General features: G+C 46.3%; 1 protein-coding gene across 1 annotated transcript in view; it reads right to left on the bottom strand.

Annotated features, from left to right (window-relative positions):
• The window catches only part of LOC144114916 (ribosome biogenesis protein BMS1 homolog), an 81,083-nt gene that overhangs the window by 7,626 nt on the left and 46,759 nt on the right, over window positions 1-26,698 (bottom strand). Inside the window, 8 exon segments of the mRNA XM_077648940.1 lie at window positions 6,810-6,875; window positions 6,877-6,924; window positions 6,926-6,987; window positions 10,399-10,450; window positions 12,169-12,264; window positions 13,813-13,935; window positions 14,640-14,698; window positions 22,062-22,242. Of these exon segments, the coding sequence (XP_077505066.1) occupies window positions 6,810-6,875; window positions 6,877-6,924; window positions 6,926-6,987; window positions 10,399-10,450; window positions 12,169-12,264; window positions 13,813-13,935; window positions 14,640-14,698; window positions 22,062-22,242 (687 nt within the window).

Here is a 26,698-nt window from a genome sequence, read left to right as displayed (position 1 = left end):
AAGGACTACGACCCGTCCTATCAAGCATGGAGCAACAGCCACTTGTGCCAAAAAAACACGGACAAAAAGTCTGGTGAAATGGAAGTACAGGCTGGGCTTGTGTTGTTCGAAAGGTAATGGGAGAAACATGTCCTTAGATACACTACTGTCCTTTCAGATGGTGACAGCCGCACATTTTTTGAACTGCAAGAATCGTCTGTGTATGGCTACGTAAAAATACAGAAAGAAGACTGCACGAACCATGTGCAGAAGCGAATGGGCACAGCTCTGCGCAATGCAATTGCCAAGCATAAAGGCTATGCAAAAGAGAGCCTTAGTGGCAAAGAAAAGCTAACAGGCGACCTTGTCATTAAGTTGACGTCATATTACAGCTGGGCCAAGAAATCCCATGCTGGAGATATTGGAACCATGCACAAGGCCGTGATGGCCACAAGCTATCACGTAACGTCAAATGATAGTGCAGCAAACCATACTTTGTGCCCAACAAGCCCAAATTCATGGTGCCGCCAGAACGCTGCTGCAGCCAAGGGCGAGCCCGCTCCCAAGCACAGGTATAATCTGCCGCCACATGTGTGCAAAGCACCTTTCCCCATATATCAGCGCTTGGCAGACCCAAAGCTACTGAAGCGGCGCTTGCGTGGCAAAACTCAAAATAATAATGAGAGCCTGCACTCGCTGATATGGTCGCTCGCACCAAAGGAGCGACATGCTTCGCTGTTTTCTGTTCAAGCAGCCATTGCAGAGGCTGTTGGCGCTTCAATGCGGGAAATCTGTAGGCATCTTCCCAAATACTGAGCGAGCTGAGTATGAACCCTGGCCAACATAATGTCAGGAGGATGGCTGAGAAAGACAGGTGCCGGACAGCAGAATCCGCACACAAGCGGGCCTCTACTGAAAGCATGCATCGGGCACTGAAAAGCGCCATTCTTGTCAGACCAAGCAGTCTGACTACATGCCTGGTGGTTATTAGCCCTTAAGAAATGTAAACATGTATATATCTTGATGAAATTTTGAATAAATTATGTGTAGTTTGTTTTTACTTAATTTCTCAAAGCGCAAATTTTGGACACCTGGTTGTTTTAGTTTGTCGATATCTCTGCACCTATGGTGGGTAGAGATGTATTCTGTTTTGCTAAAGGAAGCTGGAAGTGCAGTGAGTGCATTGATCGAAGCAGAATTCTTTAATTAAGCTTAAAAAATTTTTTATTTTGCGAAGTTCACTGAAGCATGATAAGCACAACTTGAAGGATGGTATTCCAAGTGCTGCAAAATTGCTAATAAAGGTAAAATGAAAAAAAAAAAAAACTGCTTCGATCATTGCACTCCCTGGTCATTGTACTAGGTTGCCATGCATTAGAAATAATTTTTTATCGAGCCATTTTTTTGCACGGAGGTACTAACTAATGAACAATTAAAATTAATTACATCATGGACTAATTAACTTAGAAACAAATTACATATTTGAAATCAGCATAAAAAAACTGAACAAACTGGTATGATTTCATTAGCATTGGCTTCAAAATAAGGAAAATACCTCTAAGACCAGTGTCCCCTCTTAAGCTTGCCACAAAAGGGAACTGTGAAGCACTTGTAGAAAAGGGAAAGGTTAAAGATGAAGTCTTTCAATGGCTCACACCACTGCCAATTGACGACCACGTGTACAGCGTGCCCAGGAAAAGCACATTGTACAAAATATTTAGCTGGATATGTGGCACATAAAATGATGCAAGTGACCTCCTGCATGGAGCACAAAAGGGATTCAATGGCTTCGCAAGACTCTCTGCCTCCTGAGGCAATGCTCGTGATTGAACGGGAGTTTGTGACTGGCAGCCATGTGTGTCCTTCAAGGAAACTGTTTGGCTGCATGAAGACCACAGAAGAGACCATTGTGCAAGAATTAAAAAAAGAAGAGTTTTTGGCACCTTTTTTGGAGTGTTAGATACCGTCTCCAAGACAGAGAAAAACTGTATTGGTTGCCCAGAGCATAGCTGCGAATTTACAGCACAGATTGAACACTTATTTGGTCATACGAATGCACTTTTTTTTCCGAAAGAAGAGCCAGGAGAACGATAGTACCAGCAGAGCTAGGAGGGAATGTAAAGTAGCAGTTCATGTGAATGAAGTGAAAATGATCTCTGAAAGTTTGTGAAGAGTTATAATAAACATAATATGCTAATATAAGTCCATTAAAATGTGTAATGTTTTTATGTTATATTTATTTACCAGAGGCAACAGAAAATTTGGATTGTGTTGGGCTTAGTGGTGCATGACCACCTAAGGCTATCATGTGCCAAACTGGAGGTATAGAATTTTTTGTGAGTGCAGAATTTGGTAAAAAAAATGGTAAAACAGCGGTTGGTCAAAACCTAACCATAACTTTACAAAAGGACAACTCAGTCCCGAAGTAACCAATTGGGCACTTTCAATTTAAAATATTGTCAACATCAAGGTGGTGGAAAGGGGCTAAAAAATTAGTTTGTTCTACCTAGTGATGACAAAGGAAAAAATTTTTTGGAATGGCTAATAGCATAACGTTTAAAGAAGGTTGGGCAACCTCAGTGACCATCCTTGGCTGGGCAAAGATCTCGAGGTTCCCAACAAATCAAAAGAAGCCCTCAGCCTTCTCAAGAATAAGAAAGTGGCTGAGGTGTATACTGTACATAGAAAAGCACAGTCAGAATTTACAGCTTTTGAAGGAAACCTGCTTCCCTGAAAATGCTAAACACATATGGCATCACATGCATCTTCACCTAAAAGCAAGGCTGGATCAGAAAGAATGTGTTCGTAGTAAAATGGAGCAAAATATTTTTTTCTCTCCCAGTGATTCAAGTTATGTGCATAAGAATAAGACATGGTTTACTGTAAATTCATCTCTGCATTTTTCACAAGCAGGTTTGTTTTCTTTTGTCAGTAGGAAATTATGTATAAAGTGTGTGTGTCCAATACGGAGACAGCATAAACTAACTTCAATGATGAGCTATCATGGGTTTAATTAGGTGTAGCTTATTATTTACTTCAATATTCCATTCAGACTGCCATGCCAAAATTCTGAAAAAATGCGAAAATTCGTGCGCCAGGAGAAGTTAAGTTTCACAAGTCGCTATTAGACGGTGGTAGCTGCTTTCAAACCCTTATCATCATTCGTGCTTTGAGATCACGTGGGGATGCGGTCTTGGTTTTGCAACCGCTTCGCTCCGGGAGCCATTTTTTCTTTGTGTGCAGGGGTGGAAGCAGGCACAGGAGCAGCAGAAGTCTTATTTTAAAGCACTTTTGGAGCAGGCTGGCAAAATTAAATGCGACCGAGAGCAATTTTGTTAGCAACTAGTCCAAAAACTTCACGACAACAAACATCTCGTCATAGAAAACTTGCGGGAGAAGGTCCTTGCTTTGGAAGAGCGTTTGAAATCTGTCGAATATCCGAGCAGCATTTTGAAGGAAAAACAACTCTGCTGGCAGTGTTTTGTCACAAAACACAGATGACAAGCTGACCGTGCACAACAGATGACCACCTTGGCTATACAGCTTTGGAGAAGAATGCCGTGAGGGCATCATATGACTTTAGCACTCGCCAAACACTCAAACACTAGGAAGCAGTGACAGCCATCTGCTGTTCACGTGCTGTAAAATCTCCAGTTGGGGCAGTCTTAGATCGTTCAGCAGCTCCTTCATATCCGCATGCCTCATGGCAAACTTGAAATAGTAGTGGACATCAGTTAAAGTATGTGTGGTCATTTAGCATGTTTACATTATTATTTAGAACACCCACAGCAACCCCGAGTTGTTTCTGACGACAGATATATAGGCCTGACTCATTTGAGAGCCACACCCCATCAAAATCGCAGAAAAAAAGTGTGGCCCTTACATCGAAAATTCAGACGCCTGATTTTTTTAACATGCTTGATTATTCGGACTTTTTCGCGGCACCGCGACATGGCCGATAGAGCCAATGTATAAGAGCGCCTGAAATTTCGGACGCACCGCAACTGAGTGCTCGATTTTTTAGACCTCATTCGCACTCGCCACCAGTACCCAAGCCGCCATATAATGCGTACAGTGGAATCTCATTCATTGAAACTGCAAGAGCGATCGAAAACTTGATCAAACAAAACGAAATTCAGGCTTAAAGAGACCCTCTTAACTTGCAATGCTGAAGTTCTGTGTGAGTCGGCACATTGCGCCCGCCTGGTTTCGAATTTGTGCGGTTCTTGAGTGTGTTCCACCGCACGAACTTGAACAGTAGTCAGAATCCGTGAAACTCATCTGTGCTGAGTCTTTCGTCCTGAACAGGGAAAGAGGTAGCAGCGAAGCGTATGGGAGGCATACAGCTTCAAGGAGACGGCGAGTGCGGGAGGGATTGGTGGTGCACTTCAAATTGAGGACAGCGTACCCACGGCAAAACTCACCGAAACCCTGACTTTTCTATCATAAAACCGTAAACGACTGACGTTTCGACGACAAGCAAGACTTCTCTCATTATACGCAAGCCACCGCAGAGTGCATTTCGCCGGATACGATGTTGATTTTGGCTCTAGTTGCTAGGCCTAATGACGAAGGCCGAAGCCGACGGAGCACTTGCTTCGGCTGTTTCTCGGTTCTTATTGTTTCGCCATCTTCGTGTTTTCGTTCCGGGCCTATCGTACTGGGGGCACAGCGCAGTTCCTGCAGCGGAGTGTTCGCTTTCCCGTTTAGACTTTGTCCCAACCTGTGCCTTCATCAGCGACATGCCGAGGGCAGCACAGCCAAGCCAAGCTCGTGAAAGCAGTCGCCGCCCGCTGCCTGTGCACATGTCGCGCGGCGAAATTTGCTTTTCCGGACTGCCCGATTTTTTGGTCGTTTTTGGGTCCCAAGAGAGTCCGAAAAATAAGTCGTCGACTGTATATCTCTCAGCCTACACTGTACCAGCTTCATGCCATCTTTGTAGGGAATGTTTACTTTCTTGATTTGCATGTTCCGAGCTTGTGCAGGACATACATTCGCTTTCTCATTGACAGCGATTCCAATGTGGCTTGAAACCCAGCAAAATTTTGTCGTCCCTGTGTTGTGGAGTTATGCTGTATACGATGTCGCCAAAGGTGGTGTAACTGCATTTTTATGGCGAAGTGAGGAGAGTATGCTTAGAGAATCAGTGTAAATGATACTGATTTGGTTGTCCTCGTATATTCTTTCTACAGCCACACACACAGACAGCATAACATTTGGTGGCAAAAATGGATGCACACTTCCCCAGCTGCACCATTTTTTCCGCATTTACCTTGTACTAAAGTAGAACCACTATATAGTAAAGTCACTCGGACTAGCAAAAATCTAAATCAGGGTCTTTAATATATCAGTTGCTGGTGATGGCATGGCTCTGAGGATATTCCCTGGCTACTCGCTAAATACAAAGTGTTGGCTTATAAGAAAAACAGTCATGAATACCTTCCACCCTGCTCTCATCAGTCCTTTATGTGATAATTATTTATTTCCAGTTATATCTTATGTTATCAGGCTTTCGATTTCGTTTACATCGTGTGGAAGTACTGCATTTGCACGAATACAACACGGCTATGAATATGTCATTATAGTGTTTAACATCCCAAAGTGACCAAGGCTATCAGAGATGATGTAGTGACGGCCTCCTGGGGTTCTTTCGACCACCAGGGGTTCTTTAATGTGCACTGACATCGCACAGTACACGGATCTCTAGAATTTTGCCTCCATTGAAATTCGACCGCCGCAACCAGGATCGAACCTGCGCCTTTCGGGACAGCAGCCAAGCACCACAACCACTGAGCCTACGCAGCTACGAATATAATGCCAGTTTGATTCCATGTAAAAACCAAAACACGGCGTCGTCTTCCACAGCCTCAGCGTCATTTAAGAGACAGTGGTTAAGAAACGCACGTAACACAGTCAAGCGTGGCAAAACTGCCCACACAGCACGGCCGCTGCCATGCTCCAAACGTTCGCCCCTTTCCTTCCCTTCTCTACTGATCACTGTACTTGTACTTGCTTTCCTTTATCAGCGAACCGTGCAGCCTTGTTTCTACACTCATAGCGTGCGCGCCGTGCACTTTGCCACACGGCCCCAAGGCCTTGAAAAAGGTGGCTTCTCCACTCCCTCTTGAGCTCTGTGGTGAGGCCATCTCAAAAAGCGCTAATTTATCATCTTCAGCATCCATTTGCCTCCACGTGTTGGCCTCGCTATCTTAGACTTCGCACGTGCCGCAACACCATCATTCTGCAGGAGGTACATCGCCATGGCCAGACGCTCTTCCCTATAGCCATTTCTTGTAAAAAAAAAAATCTTTCCTATTAAAAAAAAATGTACAGTCATGTATTGAAGGCGAAATCCACGGCAAGGAGATGAGGAACTGAAAAAGAACTATAAACGATGTTTCATTATGCGGGTGTAGTGCACTTCCCGCAGCGACGCATTCGCATCTTGACTTCAAACCCACCCATGCGTTAGTTTGAGACATGCCGATGGCAATAAAAGCCATTGTACACAGAGCTCGTGAAAGCCGTCACTGTCCGTCACCTGTGTACACGACGCACAGCAAGATTTAGTCATGAGGAGCTTCAGAATGTGCACAAGACTACTGACACCATCTTCTGGCATATTGCCAACGATTTTTTTTGTTGTTGCTGGAATTTCATTTTCCGAACTGCCCCATTTTTAGGGTGGCTTTGTGGTCCCTACAAAAACTGAAAAATTAGTTGTCGACTTCATAACAATTAAAGCTTCCCAACTCCTAACCCTCATCCAGTGCTAAGAAGTATTAAGTTCAGATAAAGGTTATCAAGGCACTTGAAACTATGTATCTTACCTTATAGATCGAGTCCTGTGACACAGGTGCATGGAGGCCCCGCTCAGCTCTCAGCTGACCGACAGTCCTTCATGCCTTGCCACTTTGTTTTCTCTTCCTCTGGTGCAAGTAGTGTGGGTCAAGGTCATATAAAAGCGTTGCACTGGCACTTCAGTCCATGCTTTTAGAAACACTAAATCTGGAAGCAGACATATGGCACATGAGAACATCATGACAAAACCCACTAGCAGAGAACTCAAAATGCAGGTAAAGCAAAGATGCAACTGCTTAAAGACAAGAGCACCACATGTCACAGCTCATAAATTGACCCCATAATGAATACACTTCCAAAGGAACCTGTCCTTAAAAGTAGACCATTGTTGGTACATATCTCAAACAAAACAAAAAAGGCTTTGACAATTGTGACAAGAATGATTATAAAGGTATTCATAAGTACTTTCACTTTCTAAGAAGGCCAGTCAGCACTTACTGGCACAGCATCTAAAAAGCTTTTCTAGTTCTTGTAGACTTCTATTCCGAGTTGTGTTATCCTTAACGCAAAAAAAACAAACAAACTTTGCAACATATGCAGTTCAGCAATGGCAAGGATGAAAGTGGTCACGACCTCTTCAATGTCACCGTCATCCTTCACCCTTCTCAGAAGCCACTCTGGCAGCTGACTCCTAATGCACTACAGTGAAATCTCGTCAAGTCGAACCTCGATAATTCGAATTTTCGGATAATTCGAACAACTCTGGTCCGGCCAAGCTCCATACAGATGTGTATAACAAAGCCCGTTAATTCGAAAGCAAGTCGGTTCCGCTAGGGATAATTCCAACTGTGCGCCGCCCTGCCTGGAGGGCTTGGCACACAGCACCTGCCCCCCCCCCCCCCCCCCCCCCCCCCCCCCCAAAAAACGCTTCCCCGTACTTGGAGTATAGTGAACTAGAATACCCAGTATTCTAGTTCACTGTACTTGGAGGCTGCGCACCTGCTAAACCAGGACAGAAGATGGAACCAGATAGAGAGTGGGTAAAGCCTAAATGGCGCCACCACTGGGTGGGAGGGTAGGGGTTGGCCAACGCGGTGGCGGCTGCCTACCCTTTTTTCCGCCCAGCCTCCGAAACCCAGAACTAGTATTTACTGGCGAGTAATGAACCCCCCCCCCCCCCCCCCATACTTTTGTCCGCCAGAATTTACTTTTTGTTTTCCAGTCTAGCGAGTTCGTTTTCCCTGCCATCCGCAACTCAGACCTTGGCAGTGCGCCAAGATGCTGCCCGCCGCTGACATAACCACTTGTTTGTTTATCTTTTGAGAAGAGCTCCAGCCAGAGGGGTGGGGGGAAAAAGGAAGGGAAGGGGGGGGGGGGGGGGGGGGGCGAGCGCGCGCAGGGCGAACCTTGGCAGCGGCAGCGCGCCAAGCCGCTGCCCCCACCGATAACATGATTTTATATATATATATATATATATATATATATATATATTGAGAAGAGCTCTTGCAGAGGGGTGGGGGGCACTCAGCGACCTTGGCAGAGCGCCAAGACATTCTGCACTCTAAACTAAAGCTTGAAAATTCGCATTTGCTAACCTCAAAAGGTCGCTGCGCAGCATGTTGGCGCACTGCCAAGAAATGCGTTGTGGACCGTCCGTGATGGTGCGAAACGGAGGGAATCATTAAAGACTGACGCTTTTTTTTTTCTTTCAAATTCTTGGGCAAAAATCGGGGGTGAGTGGGTTCATTATGCGAGTGGGTTCGTTTGGGGTTCGTTAGGCGAGTAAATACGGTACATATACCGTAATGCAAACGGTTCTTGTCAGTTTTTTCGAGGCCATTTGATAATTCGAACATCGGATAATTCGAACTTTTGTCCTGGTCCCGTGAAGTTCGAATTAACGAGCTTTAACTGTACTGCTTTCCGTCTCTGTTCCCCCAAGCTCAGCCGCTCATTTTTTTTTTAGCTGCTTTGCACTCCCAATTTAGATGCTACGGGTCTCCTACTGGTTAATTTGAATGGGCTCCCATGGCTCCAACGGCTCCAAAGCGCTCCAATAGGCACGGCAAGCAATCATCAGAACTGTTCTACTCACACCTCAATTACACGCTGGAACGTTGCCTGTGCAACTCTGGAGAACGCGTAAAGGCAGGTGTGACAAAAAATGGACGGCCCCGTCTCCAGGAATAGTCAGACTGCTTAGTTTCGGTTCCATTTTTTTTTTACCTCGTGCCTGCCTGTAGCAATGGCAGCTATCAGCCACGCATCAGCTGAGCCGAACAGCACGCTGTTTCGGGCACTGATAGGCGCTGCTGCGTTTCCCCTTGCTTCCATCCACATGGTTCTTCCATTGCACCAAAACTGTTCGTCACGTACTGTTCACTGTGCAGTGAAGCCTGCTCACACGCGATGCAGCAGCTTGTGAGCGGGTTCCACTGGGTTGCACTGTGAAGGATGCCGGAGAGGCCCTTAACATTTTGATGCTCTGACAGTGTGCACACAATAAAGCATTGATCGAAATGTGAGAAATAATAATTGCCACACTGTTGTCATCTCAAAACCAGGTGCCCAGTCTTTCACCAATAAAAAAAAAAAAAACTAACAGTCATGCAAGCAGTTCTTCACAGTTTCAGGGTAATTCGATATGTCGCACATTTTTTCAGGTCCATTGAAATTTGAATCTGAGCTTTTACTATACACCGCAACATATGGTAATTTGTCGAGAACTTATGCTGTTAATTATGTACTGCAGCAACAGCTGAGAAATACTGCTGTGCACATGTTGCTATGAAGATTGTACAATGACCCTGGAACAGAAGTAAGGGTAATACAGTAGCCGACCAATTTTTCAGTCTTGAACTATTACAACTTCGATGAGGAACCGTCACGCACCTCATAGAAACGTGTACATATTCACGACCGATATTCCGGACTGTGTGGAGCACAAAAATTCAATTTTTCGGACTAAAATGAATGACAGCAAAATGGTGCAGACCGTTTTCTGACCAACAGCTCTTTTCAGCTTGATACACTGCATTTACTCGCGTAAAGGCTTCAAATGGGGTTGCGCAAATTATGCGGAGATTTCGCAAACATATCACTACATCAAAAGTAAACTCCGCAACTCCCCTCGCTGGCAAAAAAATACAATGGTGTGCATTCGGAGACTCTCTCCCGCTCAGCCTTCTCAGTGTCGCTGCCGATGTGGAAACACACTGTTCCTTTCATGCAGCGCTTGCATGCGTTTGCGGCATAACCTTCGGCCGCATTGCACTGTATGGAATCATGACATGAGGTGGTGCAGCACGGCCATGATGAAAGCATGACTGTGGCTCACAGTTTAATAATGCTTGCAAGCAGAACTTGGGGAGTTGCAAAGGTCACGGTTTAACCGGTTTTCCGCAGAAAAGTGATTTTTTTTAATTTCGCAAATTTTTCGTCCTGTTCGATTACTCGGACCACTTTTTGGGCACCCGCCGAGTCCGAAAAATCAGTTGGTGACTATATAAGAAATGCCTCTTGACGCACAACACAGCTTGCAAGCATAAACTATGCTGAATCAATAGTCCCCAACACATTAGTGCCACACATCTAAGAGTTTACAACTTTTGGTCTTACCACTGAGCAGGATTTTATCTTCAAAGGTTGCCCGGAAAGCACCTGGTGGAGCCTGATAAAAGAACATACCAAATAACTGAAGTGTTAGATCTAGACATCCGAGTTGAACAGGTGAAAGAACAATGGCAACAACAAGCAAATTCAACACTCAAAATAACCAAGACTATGGGTAGTAATGGCTGGAAGATATACACTGCCCTAAAGATTTGGTTAGAGAAAGTGAATGTAAAATGAAATTACTGTAAAATCATAGTGCAAAGTAACAAATGCTTCATGAGGAAAATATGTACTACAACAGAAGAAATTTTTCTTCTCCCTAAATGGCCTTACAAGAGGATGCACTACTGAGCAAATGAATAAGTAAAGGAGAATCTCGATAAACGGAAGTAAGTTAAACGGAACCAACGCTTAAATGGAACAAACGCCTCACAGCTGGTTGGTTTTGTATAAAGGCAATGTAAAAAAAATCTCGTTATTCAAAACAAAAATTTTTCAACCACCGTATAAACGGAACCGAAAATAGGCTCAAAACCGCAACTTGACGTGAACGCGCAGCCCTATCGCGGTACGCATCACTGCCCCCCCCCCCCCCGATTTCCGTCTTTGGACGTTTCTAGTTTCCTCGAACACTGCAACCGCATCGCTTGCTTTCTGTCACGGTGTGCTTGCAGTTGTGGACAGCTAGGCTGAAGCCTTACATCTGCTGTTAAGCGTCGTCTGCAACATTTCGTCGCGAAGTCAGCATCCGATGGCAGCGCAGAAGCGACCTCACAATGCCCTTAACGTTAGAAAGGAAGTTGGAGATAATCAACGATGTCGAGAGTGGTCGCTTCACAAAAACAGCACTTGCGACGAACTACGCTATCCCCAAGAGCAGCCTCACGAGGATACTTCAGGACAAGGATAAGCTGCGGCAGGCTTTCGGGACGTCACGCTTTGGCCCTCAAAGAAAACGACCGCGGATGGCCAACCACGAAGATCTGGAGAAGTGCCTGGTGGTTTGGCTGCGGAGAGCCCGCATCCGATCAGTGGGTCACTCATTCACGCGCAAGCAGAATTTTTTCTGCAGCTCGGCATCGAAGGTTTCTCGTGCAGCGAAGGGTGGTTGACAAGATTTAAAAATCGGAATGGCATAGTGCGTCGTGCCATTTCAGGGGAGGCTGCCGCTGCAGACACGACAGCATGCGGGGACTGGCAAGCAAGACGACTCCCCAAAATTCTGCAGAAGTGAGCAGCCTGTCTAGTATGGGTGGCGCCATCCAAAGAAAACGGTTGCGAGAGCTAAAACAAGCAAACAAAGTCCTTTTTCACAAGCCAATAAATTGCAGTTCCCACTGATTTCCACGGAATAAGTGGACTATTGACATTTTTTTTAAATTTCAGTAGTGCTTTGAAAAAAAGAAAGTTCACTGCTTACTGCTTTTGTGCAATAAAGTTTCAGTTTCTGCCCATAGTGTACCGTTCTCTTTAGTATCTAGATTTTGCACTTGAGATCCGCTTCCGCGGAGACTGCCAACTGCGCGCACACCTGCCTTGTCAGGACCACGCAGAGCGGAACAGATTGCAAAATCCCGAACTTTCTCTTTCTAAACAAAACTCCTGATAAACGGAACGTATTTTCCCGGTCCCTTGAGGTTCCGTTTAACGTGAGTCCACTTTTAATCTTTTTATTTTTTAAAACCCTAGCATGAACATCAAAAAATAACCAAGGTAAACTAAATATATTAAGACCACCAAAGTGCAGTGGTCTCAGATAAAGGAAACACTCACCCGAACTGCTTTCTTCAGTTGGCCTCGAATTCCACTAACTGTGCGCAGTGCTGCTCCCTCAAATTTGGTTACTTCCAGTGCAGAAGTAAACATGTCCTGGAAGCATAAATATAAGCTAAGACAAATTTTTCTGAAACCCAATTTTAGAGAAATGAATTCTCATGCAGTTGTGAAGCACCTCACAATGGCAGAGATATTAGAAAGGAATGTGGAACTCTCTCAGCATGTTTGATGAAGCACACTTTTACTTAATGAACAGCACTCTGCATTTTATAATCAAATTTTTTAATATTTGACCACTACATAAAACCTAACATCCAGTATAAAAAATATGGCTCCTTAAGTATTCTGAAAATTGCTTTAGTGTATCGCAATGCTTATATCTCACTGCAACATGCGTTCCACAATAAAACCTCACTGATTTGATTGAAAATCCAGATCATTCGAACTGCTGGCGAGGTCCTGGCCGCCGCCCAACTACCATATAAACGCGTGTAAGGGCCGCACCCGTGTAAGAGCCGCACCCCATATTCCCAAAGGAAATATTTGAAAAAAAAATAAAAAATCCGTGTAAGGGCCGCACCCAAACTTTCCAGGAAACACGCAAGAATAGCCTTTGAAATACATGCGCACAGGAGCTTCGAGGTGCCGCCCATGGATGGCGCCCGAGGCCGCGGGTCATCATCATCATCTTTTCTTCTGCCGCGAGCTTCTGCTACTGTACTTCCGCTATCCGTATCTGCATCGGTATCGCCAGGTCTAACTTTGTTCTGTTCTGGCTGTCAAAGCATGCGTTTTTTGGTGGTTGTGTTAGCGTGGTCGCTCGGCATAGTTGTTGCTTTCGTGCGCTGTCGTTCTTCACTTTTTCATGAACAGCCTCCGAGCATTGTCACTGTTGCACGATGGGCAAGCAGCTCAACAGCTACACGGCGGGCTTTAAACTGAAAGTAGTGGAGTTCGCTCTCGAACACAGCAAGCGCGCCGCGGGCAGAAAATTTGACGTGGACGAGAAGTGTGTCCGATGGTGGCGCGGACAAAGGGATGTGTTGAAGAATACCAGCTCCAAAAAGCGCGCTTTCCGAGGCAAGCCATGCAAATTTCCTGAGCTAGAAGAAGAGCTGCTATGCTATTCAATGGAAGTGCGGAACAACGGCTACGCGTTGACAACGGACATGCTGCGCGTGAGGGCACAAGCCTTGGCGCGTGCTAAAAGCATACCGCACGAGGACTTCAAGGCTAGTGCCGGCTGGGTACGAAGATTTCTGAAGAGGAAGGGCCTATCATTTCGGCGAAGGACCACGCTGTGCCAGCGGCTGCCCCCCGACTACACCGACAAGGTGCTCTGCTTTCAGAAATATGTCATCGGTCTGCGTCGTGAGCACAGCTATATATTTTCGCAGACAGCGAACGCCGACCAGACCCCCGTGTGGTTCGACTGTCCCGAGAGCTGCACAGTTGAACTGAAAGGAAAGAAGAGTGTTTTCGTGCAGACAACCGGCGCGGAGCGCCAACGGTGTACCGTTATGCTGTGTGTGTCACCGCGGACGGGCGGAAGTTGCCCTCCTATGTCATGTTAAGCTGGCCATGCGGCCCCTTCACGAGTATATACGGTATGCAATATGACACAAAAAGAAAGATGAAAACCTTAATAAATGCAGTCTTCTTGTAGATCTTGAAAGGATTTCCTGTCAACTTAAGTTTCTTAACGATCTGCGTGGAGCGGTCTAGGTCAAGGACAACCCCTGTTGCAGCAATCCTAAAGTTTGCCTGCAAAACATCAAATGAACAAAAATGCAGAATAAAAATAGAGCATGCTACAGCTCTTCCATTAAAAATATTTTCATGTAAAGTAACATACTGCGTAATATATATACCCACAAAGTTCAAGGAACTTGAGAGGAAATATTTCTGCCTGCTTTAATATTAAGCTCAAATAAAGTGGTCAGAAGACACCCAAATAACATATCCATGCTCTGCAATTATGCTAGTAAACTCCCATTTTAATACTTCTATCGTCACAATTACTTTTTCCTAACCTGGTGATGACAATGCTTGAATCAAGACAAACAACTTTTGCTTGAAGAATTACTGGCAAGAAATATTTATTGCTGACCACGAAAGCGGAACCCAAACCAAAATTAGAACTGAACTTGATGCCGCAAAGACCAAATTACTTGGTGAAAGGACACACTGCTCTCCCTCCGTTGCCAAGAAAAGTTGTCACTAAGCGTAGTGTTCATTTAGTTTTACACTGTAGCCATTCAAAGGCAACAATTTGTATAGGTTTTATAGACCCAGAAAAGAATAAATTGCATTAGTTTCCTTCGTCACTTACTGCTTACATTTTCCTGCTCTGCAATATATTGTTGACAAGCTCAACAGGATGTGCAGGCTCACTGCGAAATTAGTATGGTAGCATATCAGGCACTACATAAAAACATACATGGTGTTAAGAAAGAGCAATAACTTACAGTCTGTTCATGAACTTGCTGTACTGCCACACAACCTGCTCCCTGAGGTGTGATAGGGCCTGAAAAACAAAACCACCAAGTTTTAACCACATCTATTAATAAGGTACAATTAGCAGTTCACCAGCAGACACAAACAATCGGCAAGGAAGTATTTGTGTGGCTGTAGACAGCATGACATTAATGTGTCAAAGCTCCATAAAAATGAAGCTTCGTGTGTGAAAAACTTCTGACAAAATATAAGGCACACAATCGTGCATAAGGCAGACAGAGGACATAAACAAAATTTTGCTGTAAATGCCATGAAAATGAAGCTGCAAAACCTCAACACAGGTGTGCAAACCTTTAATCGGCCAATGAAGCAAAGCACTAAGTGCCCATGACACTCACACGCATGACCCTCACACGTTAGTTACCTTAACTAACAAGAGAGGGTGCCAGCTTTGCAGCGAGAGAGATGGCTTGCACGTGCGCGGGAGAGAGAGCCTCTTCGGCTGAGATCCTCGACAGGAGCGGACGTGTCGTTCGTGGCTCCGCTCTTCGCCAGAGGGGCAAAGTGGCGGGGAGACTTGCTCCCGTATCTCGTCCCGTCCGGCCTCGGGGTATCCCTTGCCCTAGCGTGGGCGATGTGCATGAGGAATAAGGGGGAATTAAGTGCGTTTTGTACAATAGGCATAATATTCATGCAGAGTGCAATAATATTTCGAACTTTGCTTGAATGATGCAAGCAAAGCAGCTCTTCGACTCTGACACGACAGCATTCGAATGCGGTATGTTACGATTCCAGGTTGGAATGAGATTGATGTATTTGAGTGGCCAGGGTGCTGGCATACCCTGGCATACCCCACCCTGTGATTCGCTCGTAACCTTGCTGGTGTGTCGGACGATCTCGATTCCTCAGTGTTTTTTGTTGCTAGCTGGCGTTATTGTTGCTGTAGCAACAAATGCATTGTTAGTGTCAGCCAGTGTGTCATTCCTTTGTTCCTGCAGAGCAAGGTCTGCCGTGGTCGGCGTGCGCTCAGTAGCGTACGCGATCACAGGGTGGGGTCCGGGCGGTTTTGAACTCGAGTCAGCCGCGGTTAAGCGGGGAGAAGCTATTTATTTCCCCCTAATTAAAACCCCACAACATTTAATTTATTCCAGTGCAGCAAATTGTGCTCAAGAAGCTATCCTGAGCACATGTTTAAGGGTATGCCAGCACCCTGGCCACTCAAGTACATATATCGCATTCCAACCTGGAATCGTAACATACCTCATTCAAATGCTGTCGTGTCAGAGTCGAAGAGCTGCTTTGCTCGCATCATTTAAGCGAACTTTGAAATATTATTGCACTCTGCATGAATATTATACCTGTTGTAAAAAATGCACTTAATTCCCCCCTATTCCTCATGCACATCGCATTCGTTGTTCCCACACTACACCTACTATGGATGGCGTACTCTAGCAATGATAATGTGTTCGTCAGGCAGAACGTAATCCGAAGGAGACAAACTAGAAACACCCATACTTGAGAGAAAAATCCCCCACCGGCATAGCGCCTGATCGTATGCTGTTGTATTTACTCATGACCACACACTTCATAGGGCTCAGCAGCTGCTTCTGTGAAAGGCATTTAGAAAGCACAAACCCAGTGCTGAGGTCTGAAATAACTGCCTTGCCAACATATGCCCGTCCACTGCGAGGCCCTGTACTTTCAAGCGGCAGGTAGAAGTTCATGCCTCAGCACTATAAGGGCCAGGCTTGTTCAGCTAGGTACATGAACGTATCTCCAAAGTGCACACATGCCATACACTTGGTCATTTTTCCGGTTGCCAACCGGTGATAGGTTCGGGCGCTGGAGTGCAGAGTACTTAGACCTGATCTAAATATTTTTAATGCAGAATTTCAGCCAGAAAATACATGTTGCTGGACAACTTTGCAATGCTCTGCACAGCAGGGAGACCAGACCGGAAAGGCTGCTTTTGCAAACTAAGCCTGTTTTCATTTGGCGTACCCCCTTGCCTATGTGCTCCCCTGATGCCACATTGCTTGCAAACAGGCAGAGCTCTATTCGAGTGCTACGTGTCCTACACAGGTTAATTCGAATGGGCTTGTGAAGGTAGGCCAAGTCCAGGTATGACCGGTGTGGCAAGAGATCACCATACAGCCCTACTTAAAACCCGACTTCCATGCTGCAGAGTCGCTTCCGTACCTCTGAAGAGCGTGTGATGGCAGGCGTGACAACGGGTGGCCCAGTCTCCGAGAAGTATTAATGGGTTAATGTACATAAATGCGGAATTGTCAATATTTTATTTTACATTCATAGATCATTGGGAGCCCTCATAACACTCCTGGCGCAGTGGTGCAGAGGATAAGGTGGGACAGAGCTCTTGACGGCTCAAAAAATCACGCAAAATTCGACTGTATGAAAATGGCATTTTCAAAATCTACAAATTTATTCATTGCCTGGATAAGTATTTTCTCTGTAATTCCACTTTATAAGACATAAACAAGCTCATCTCTGTTATTCCTTGTTTTCTCAAACCACAAATTTCCGACTGTTTGCTAGTTCACAAGGGGGATATCTTTGCATCTAGAGCAGATAAATAATTTTTTATTGCAGCACGCTGCTAAATGTTTAACGTACACAATGTTGGGAACAGATTTCTCGATTTGTGCTTGCTAATATTTTTGTGCACTCATAATTGCTTGTCAACCACTCCTCACTACATCAAATTTCACCTACCATAAAAACCGGACTATAGGTCGGACCGGAATATAGGTCGACCCCCTAACTAACCAATTCTAAAAATGAAAAATCTTTTTCAATGGGAAAAGTACCGAAAGACATCCTTACTTTGAAACAAATGCGACTCGAGAGGTTGCACAATGGTGACAGTATTTAATTTCATTTAAATGCTGCTTGTATGCACACCCGGAAAATTTTTCAACAATATCGCGCACCAATCGGCCCGCGTGTTTGTTTCTGGCACAGGCAAGTACGGCGCCGCAGAGCAAAGGCCTCCTCTTCATGAATCGCCGCAACCAGGATGGCGAGCCTTTGAATTGCGCCCTCGTGAGTCTAGAGGCACGCGCGATCTCTGCCGCTTTCACGCGGATGCATTCGGCAGTCACAGGCAGCGATCTTGCTCGCAGCACAACGTTTCCTTCCTATTCTCGATACACTACGGTCTGCCCACGAAATGATGTTTTCTTCTGGTTGCTGCAAGTTGTAATACGCAGCTTCTGCCTCCGCCAGTACTGAATGCTCTTTTCGGATACTCCAAATTCGCCCTGTGCCGCCAGGTTCCCGTGAGCTTCCTCGTACTCAATCGTGTTTTCTTGAAAGCGACGGTAAATTGCCGTTAGCTTCCGCTTTGCATCTACTGAAACGCAAAATGGCGGCACTGCTGCTGATGGCGATGGTGATGGAGGCTGTTGACTTCAGCCACCCATTGTTGCAAGACTTCCGTATTTTTTCCGCCAATGACCGGTATATAAGACGGGGGTCGACTTTTCACCATGGTTTTCTGAAAAAAAGTTCGACCTATATTCCGGTTTTTATGGCAGTTGTATAATACAGTCGAGCCCGCTTGTAACAAACATGAGCATCACGTGGCGTCCGTTCGTTATATCCCGAAGTTCGTAGTAAGTGGACCACTGCTTTAGAGACAGTTGCTTCTCAAAATAGTAAATTTTTTCTTTGCGAAAAAGTCCGTGATGGACTTGTTTTTTCAGCACAGGTCCGATGAGGGAGGTTTCCAGTTTATTTAAAGTAGAAGCGTGCTATCACCGAGGCCCATGGCAAAGACAAGTTGTCTGAGGCTCTCTATGTAGCCCATTGCTACAGGCGCGCTTATATGACCCCCCATGTCGGAGTCGACAACGCGCTGCCACAAATCGCTGCCGGGCTGGTCATCTTCCGAAGCATCAGGCTCGGCATCAGACACTGTGTCGATGAAGCCGGCCTTGCGGAAGCAGTTCCGCTCGCCAGTGGCCGTCACCTCCGCTTAGGCTGCTTTCATCATCTCTACTGCTGAATACAATAGAAATGAGCTCGGTGTTCCCGTCCGCCATCCTGAATTACAACCAGGGCCCAAGATTTGAACGAAGCAAACAAAACGTCCGCACCGCAACAAGACTGACAAAAGCACGCGATGGGGTAGACGTGCAACGCACACAGGCGGCAATCAAGCCAATCAAGCAAAAGATACAGACTCACAGCGCCAGCGGAAAGACCGATGAGGGGCGTCCGTGAGCGTCAGTGCAGCCACCTTTTGGCTGCCATGGAAGGCCTGCTTCACAGAGCATGGCCTCCGCGATCGGCACCGGCGGCGGCACGGCTGATCGCGGAGGCCACGCGCGGATTTGCAAGAGTGAAGAGAGGGAAGTGGAGTTTTTCGCGACTTTTCGGTGTTCAGAGGTAGCGCTGCCACTTAAGGGGGACGCGTCTCTTTGGGACCAAAAAATCGCAAAAAAACTCGACTTTTCAATTTTGTCATAGTTGGATATGTCTCATCATTTTCCATCTTAATTTCAAGTTTCATGGCTGAATACTGTGTAGTTTACGAGAAATTCACACCTAAAGATGAAATTTTGACAGGAGAGGTTGCGAAAATCGGTTAGAAAATGCCCGTATTGCATCGCGTGTCGCGTCAGAAGTAGCCAGCGTGGCGAGGCGACTTTGGTCTCGTTTGAAAGAGCTATGCCTCAGCTTTCTTTCCCGCCAGTACGAAAGGTCTACTGCGATTGGTCACCGAGAAAATGACAGAAAACAAAATACAAAATGTGGCAACTGTTGGACGTCACGTAGCGAAATTCAAGCACCTCATTGGCCGGCGCCATTTTATTGAACGCTCCGCGCTCGCCCTGCGCCGCCATTTTGAAAAAGAACACCGTCGCACGAAACCGTATCGGAAGTTCGCAGCGCGCTTTAGTTTGTAAAAAAACGTAAAGAAGGCCGCAGAAAGCAAGTGGAAGATACAAGTTCGTCGGCAGTGATGTCAACCAGCAGCAGCGGAGGTACTGTGTGTGGTCCGGCGAATGACGCGACCTTGGCAGCCGTTCCGGCGTTCGTTCCGAGCGCGGTGCACATCGTGGCTGCAGCGGATGGCTAAGAGCCGGAGGATGGTTTTACTTCACAAGCAGTGATCGGAACAGGGAATAACGAGGCACAGGAGTGCAATTCGGCGGTGGTGATAAGCGCTTCTTTACTAGGAAGGCGTTCGCCTTCGAAGTCGTGGGCTCGGGCGTGATTGGCAGCAGCGGGTCAGAGTAGACACATTTCTGCCCAGCGCTGATCACGAGGAATTGCGAAGCACACCGATGATAAAATCGCCAGCTTGGCAGCAATTTCTGCAACCTAGCGCAAGATGTGGACGCTAGCGAACGAGCATGTAGACGCCAACCCGCCATTGCTTGCGGAGCTACTGACGTGGTCGTAGATTTGGTGGCGATCGACAGACTGCTTCACAATACAGTGTGCACCCTCGACCTCATTTTTGCAGCTTGCCAAGCGGCGGCAACGGCAAAAATGTTATTCAGACTATTCACTATGGGCCTTCTAAGCTGTTTGTTTAGGAAAATTAAGCACTGTAATGTGCTTACACAGCTTCAAAATGTTGCATTTTGTTTTTTGCGTTTTTCTGTTTCATTTTCTGCACCATCCCTCACACTGCTGACAAGCTTTTCCCAGCTTTGGTTTGTGCGATTTTCACCATTCTTCTTTTGATTGAAAGCTGAATGATTGGACCTTGCAATAAAGCCATTAACAGCACTCTTAATAAAATGTGAAAGTAATAAACAGCATAAAGAAAAATCACCTTTCTCCTCGCCACTTTTAGTTGAACTTCGAAGGGCTAGAATAATGAAAGTACTCTTATTGCAAGCATTGATAATACAGTGAAAGCTCGTTAATTCACAAATCAGTAATTTTTGAAATTTTGGATAATTCGAAATAGTCATCGTGGTCCGGTCCGCAGTGCATAGAAGTCTATGCGCGTAACGGATCGTTAATTCACTCAAAAATTGGCGCCGCCACCCATAATTCGAACTGCGCGCCGCCAAGCGCCGCTGTTGAAAACCATCGTTGGAAGCTTTCACGGCAGAACGATAGATGGCACAACCATCGGGCCGCCGCTAGGGTGCTAGAACAAGTACTAACCAGTCTTTCCTGCCGCGACTGCTTCGAGGAACGACGTTTTAGTGTTTTAGCCCTCGTTTTGCACGCCGCTTGCTGTGAGCTTGTGTCCGCGTGGGAAATACTGCGCCAAGACGGTGAAGGAGAAAGTGGCGATTTTACGCGAGGTGGACGAACGGAAGGCCAGCAAAGTGGAAATCGCGAAAAAGCACGGGATTCCACCAAGCACGTTGTCGACCTACGTCCGAAATAGGAAGGCCATCGAGGATGCCTACGAAGCCGAAGATTTTGCCAGCAACAGAAAAAGGCTCCGATTAGCCAAGTATCCGGAAATTGAGACCGCTGTGATCACGTGGGCGAAGGAAATCAGAAGCGCAGACATTCCACTGATCGGCCCAATTATCATGGTGAAGGCGGCCGATTTCGCCCTGCGCATGAATGTGGAAGATTTTGTCACCTCCAAAGGATGGTTTCCCTGCGTCGCATTCGCGCGCTAGAAGACCGAGTGACTACGGTAGCCCTCAGAGAGAAGAAGCAGAAGATGATAACAGATTGTTTTGCTAAATAAATGTTTTTCGTGCACTCCGGGCATCAAACGCGTCCATTTTTGCTCACTTTCATTAGTTCGAATTTTGGTTAATTCGAACTGGCCTGGCGGCCCCGTGGAATTCGAATCAACGACCTTTTACAGTAGTAGAATCCACTGGGATAAAATTTGTTTGAATCTGAGTCTCCAATTTTTTCAACAAGTTGTCAGAATAATTTTACCGAAATTCTTGAAAAATTAAGGAACGACTTAATATACATAAAAATAGACACCATATTTGAAATCAGCACACTAAAATACATAATAGCTGAAGTTTTAATTTTACTAAGTTCAATATTAAAAACTTTTTCTCTAAGACCCTCTTCACCCCTTAAGTGTACAAGTGTGCTGTGTGTTGCAACCATTAAAATAACCCTTGTAGCCTGGGCATGCAACCAAGACTTAAAAGTGTGCACTGTGACAACAGCACACAAGAATACAGAACACAGCTTGCAATGCCAGGATGCATCTGATGGCCACGACGAACTACAGATCTTGTGACTCCTGTTTTCTGTACAATTTTCTATTCTATCTAGGCAGCAATAAGTTGCACCCATGGCACCAAATACAGTAAATTCAAGTCAACAACAAGGCTGCCCCCTTCTTGCCTTCAAACTCAACCTCTCATGCCAGAGACGCAAGCAAGCTCTCTAGTAAGGTTAAACAATACAAGAGCAAGTGAGGAGGGAAGATGGATATCAAATGAGTAAATGACACTAACCCCAAAAAGTTGCATTGCAGTGAAGGTGCTTTGGTGTGTACTTGAGAAAGCGGTTGCGGCCATTGTGGTCCTGTGTAGAAAACACTGGCATGGTCTGGAAACGCCGCCACCCGAGTGACAAAATGAGTGGGTCACTGCTCTTGAGGATTCGCTGGTACCAACGATGCTTCTTCATACGGACCTGAAAATGTCACCACAGCAATTCATAGATGCTCTCTATCCAGACAATTATTCAGCAAGGCTAAAGAGATTAGAATGTGCTCCCAAGCTACAAAGCTATGCTTGCATCTTATGCAGTTCATAATCAGATCAGCCTGTACACATTTTGCAGTTTTGTCTGCTTTAAAGCGTACATTTCACAGTATATATTACTCAGCAGCACTACAATATTCATGGTAGCTGCCCATAACATGAATGAGCAAATCCTTCTGTCAAGGTTTGCACCAAAGTTGTACTACAACCAGAGGAACACTAGCTTGTCACTCTATAAAAAAGTAGCAATAAAGAATTGTAAGTCATGAAGCCATCACAATCACTCCTTAGTCCATCATAGCATACAGAAAAAAAGGGAGGGGGTGTACCATAGTACAGCAGAGTAGAACCCCATCTGTTGCGTTTTTTACGGGGCTGCAGAAAAAAATGGCGGTGGTTTAGCTCTGGTTGAACCGGGAGTGACGCGATAACTAAAGCTGGCCGAGTGAAACCACGTGATCAAGTGGATCACGTGGCCACAAACCACGTGACCAGCCACGGCACCGCGCCACCGAAACTCCTCCGCACCACGTGACCACCCACGTGACAGCGTGGCGGCGCTGCCACGCTGAAGGCTCGAAATGCTACCGTAATATAGCTATCGCTACAAAAAAGGTACCATCTGGGAAACGTAGCAGCTGGGAAGCATGCATAAAAATAGTATCAATCCTTTGCAGTTTTTTTTAAACTTCTAGTAGGAGCAGCACACTAATCTGGAATTTGCAAGGCTTTGTGGCTCTCACAATCACTTGCACGTGCAGACTGTCCTTGAACACTGCAATGGTTCTCTGCCTGACAAGCTGTCCGTGGAAGTGAAGAAGCAGAGAAGAGGGAGGACATACGGAGCGGGCGAAATTTGGCCATGCATGTGCGGTTCTGCTCAATTTCCATGGCAGTTGCTTTAACACTTACACAATAACTGCGTACTGGGACCTAGAAATTGTATATTTAAGCTGCAGGCCACAAGGCAAATGCAGATGACAGGGACATGCTAAAGCCAACCCGAGCAACTGTATCTGCAGCCCACACGGCATATTTTCATTTTCGTGCCTTAAACCGTGCCTTCCAGCAGAGCACGGTTCTGCTTTAAATAAACTGGAAATCTCCCTCATCGGATGTAAGCTGCAAAAAAAAAAAAAAAAGTCCATCACTGACTTTTTCACAAAGAAAAAATTGTTTTTTGACAAGCAACTGTCTTTAAGGCTGCGGTCCACTTACTACGAACTTCGAGATATAACAAACAGACATCGCGTGACGCTCATGTTCGTTTAAGCGGGCTCGACTGTATTCGAAAAGTACATGATGGCCAAAGCCAAGCCTGATGGGGACCCAAGCAGTAAATCCTCCCTATGGGTCAGTCGCAGAACAAGCACACCGACGCTGCGAATAAATTCCAACCGGACAGAAATCGTTCGTAAGCCGTCAGCAGCAAGAGCGGCGGCCCTTTCCAGCCGCAGACCAAATGAATTCGCAGTGTTGGACGGCGAAATTCGCAGCATGTGAAACAGGCCTATGAGTAGTGCTGGGTGAAAAGGAATGCATTCATTATTAATTGTATTGAGTAAAGTACAGTCGCAGACTGATCTTTCGGACTCGAAGGGCCCCGAAAAATGGTTCCGAATAATCGAACAGTCTGAAAAATCCATGAAGTACAAAAAAATCACTTTACTGAGATGAAATCGGCTCAAGGGGAGACGCGGCTCTTTAAGACCGAAAAATCGCAAAAAAAAAATCGGTTTTCTGAAATATTTTTCTTTCGGAATCTTCAGGTTCTGAAGAACCTGTTTCTGAAATATTATGGTCCTCTGACAAGTATTTGCTGCGTTATTGGATTTTAAAGTCAGTACAACGACAGTTTTCGCTCATAAAAAGCTCTCAAGATCGGACAAATTCAAACTCGCGCCCCGTGGCAGCGCCGCAACGGAGCGCGGCCATTTTGATATCGTTTGAAAGCTGCGCTCTTCTGCTTTTCATTTATTTTTTGGCGGGAAACACTTCTCCGTCTGGCAACAATGAGGCTACCAGGTGCAAAAAAAATACAAAATAAGCAAGTGCCATTGGTACTTTTGCATCACGTGTGGAAAATCCGGCCTCCCGATTGGACGCCGGGAAGCGTCGTCTGCTGGACAAAGGAGCGTCGTTTGCCATTTTGAGCGGAGCACTGCCCTGCTGGCTAGAGGAAAACGGAAAATTCGGACAGCTCATGCCTTCGGCAAAAAGCGCAAACGGCGGCCGCGGACACGCGAGGAGCCATCAGACCCGGCAGCAGCAGCGACGATCACCACGAGCCAGTGCAATGCACCTACATAGGAAGCGGCACCGGCGCCTGTTGCGGTGTCGAAAACAGTGCGAGTCGACACACCATTCTTTCCGAAAGCGAAAAAATGGAAATTGATCTTCACGCACAAGAAGAAGAGCGACGGCTTTCTTTGATGTCCGCCACCCGCCGCAAGCAATCTCTTTTGGGAGACTTCGACGAGGCGCCGGAAAGTGGGACAGCGTTCACCGTTGTAAGCCTTGCAGCCGTGAACGAGCTGCTCAAATGCGTGCAGTGCAGAGTGTGCGGTGGTCCTGTGATGCTGTCAAAGATGGGCCGTGAGTACGGAATTGCAGTCAAGCTCGGTGTAAACTGCGATTCTTGCGGAGAACTCAAGGCCGAGTGGAGCTCGCCGAGAGCAGGTGGGAACGCGACGTGCAACTGGTTTGAAGTGAACGTGCTCGCGACTCGTGCCGTTATGAGCACAGGAAACGGTCAAACCGCCCTCAACGACATTTTTTCGGCTCTCAACATTTCGGGGCGTGGTTTGCACCAAAAAACGTACCAAAAATACGTGAAGAGGAAGCTGAACCCTGCCTCCCTGAATGCTGCCACGCATGTGATGGGCGAACGTGCGGATGCCGTGAAATCCTTGTACGGTCAGCTAAACTTCGGAAACCCCGGCAATATTGCAGTCTCCTATGATGGAACATGGCTAACGAGAGGCCATTCCTTGCACATCTGTGTGGGAACAGTCATTGAACTGTTTACCGGGTATGTGCTCGATTTTGTAGTGCTCTCCAACTTTTGTTTAGGATGCCAACTGGGCCCGAAAGAAGGTGACCCTCACTATAGAGAATGGCTAGCTGGCCACCTGTGTCAAAAAAAACAGCTCGAGCAAGCCCGGCCAAATGGAAGTGGAGGCTGCGAAATTACTGTTTGGCCGATCACTGACCAAGCATGGACTACGGTACACGACCACGTTGTGCGACGGTGATAGTCGTGCATTCAACGCCCTGCGTGATGAAAAAATTTATGGCTTTGTAGAAATCGAGAAAGAAGATTGCATTAACCATATCCATAAACGCATGGGTGCTGCTCTGAGAAGTCTGCTGCAAAAAAGCAAGGAAGACGGCAAGAGGAGCCTTGGTGGAAAGGGCAAGCTCACAGGTGAGCTTATCAATCACAAAACTGTCCACCTACTATGGACGGGCATTAAGGGGGGACACGGGTCTTAGAGGTAAAAAAATCGCCAAAAAATCGATTTTTTAAAAATGCTATCTTCGAAATCTGTTGCCTATTCTTCACCAGTCTGCGAAGTTTCATGCATCTAGGATCAGTAGTTTTCGCGCAGTACCAATTTATACCGTCGATTTCGACTGAATCTGATCCGAAATTGACATCAAAATGGCACTTCTTGCGCGGCGCGCAGCTCCTATTCTATGCATGCTATCGGAGCCATCTTGGTCTCATTTGAGAGAGCGACCTTTCCTCTTCAATTTCCCGCCACCGATGTCTCCGTCCGCCCATTGGTTGCAGAAAAAAAAAAAGCGCCAAAATAAAGGTCCTACACGCAACCTCATTCGTTACTCAGGGCACGTGACACGTGTGCGCTAGCGGATTGGCTGAATTTGTCTCCGTCGTCTGCAAGATGCGCCGGCCGTTGTTGCTGCGGCAGACCAAGTGCCATTTTGTTGTGCGTTGACTCCGGTGCAGTACGCAATGAATCGCAGGTCGGTAACATTTCGTGCCAGGCACCAGTTTGGGAAGAAGGTGAAGCGTTCGTTGAGCGATAACTTCAAACCGCGCACCGCCTCACCACAGTGTGCCCAAGGAGAAGAGCTCCACGCGCCCAGCGACGGGGCCGGCCGCCGGCACTGCCGCTCTAGGCCTAACGGACCGGACACCCGAAAGCAGTACCAACAGCGGCCGCGTACGCCACGACACGATATTTTTACAGCCTTCTGAAGCAGAAGAACGCGAAAAAAAAGCAGCGGACTTGGTAGAGAACCTTTCAGCAACGGCAACAACAAATCGGAAGAAGGAGCTTCTTGCTGACAGCGACGACGCCGCGGTTCAACTGCACAATGGAACTTCGGTCACGATTGTGTGTTTGGATTCAGTGAAT

Source organism: Amblyomma americanum, chromosome 1, assembly GCF_052857255.1.
Source record: "Amblyomma americanum isolate KBUSLIRL-KWMA chromosome 1, ASM5285725v1, whole genome shotgun sequence".
Classification (NCBI taxonomy): domain Eukaryota; kingdom Metazoa; phylum Arthropoda; class Arachnida; order Ixodida; family Ixodidae; genus Amblyomma; species Amblyomma americanum.
This window is presented reverse-complemented; position numbering and strand designations above follow the sequence as displayed.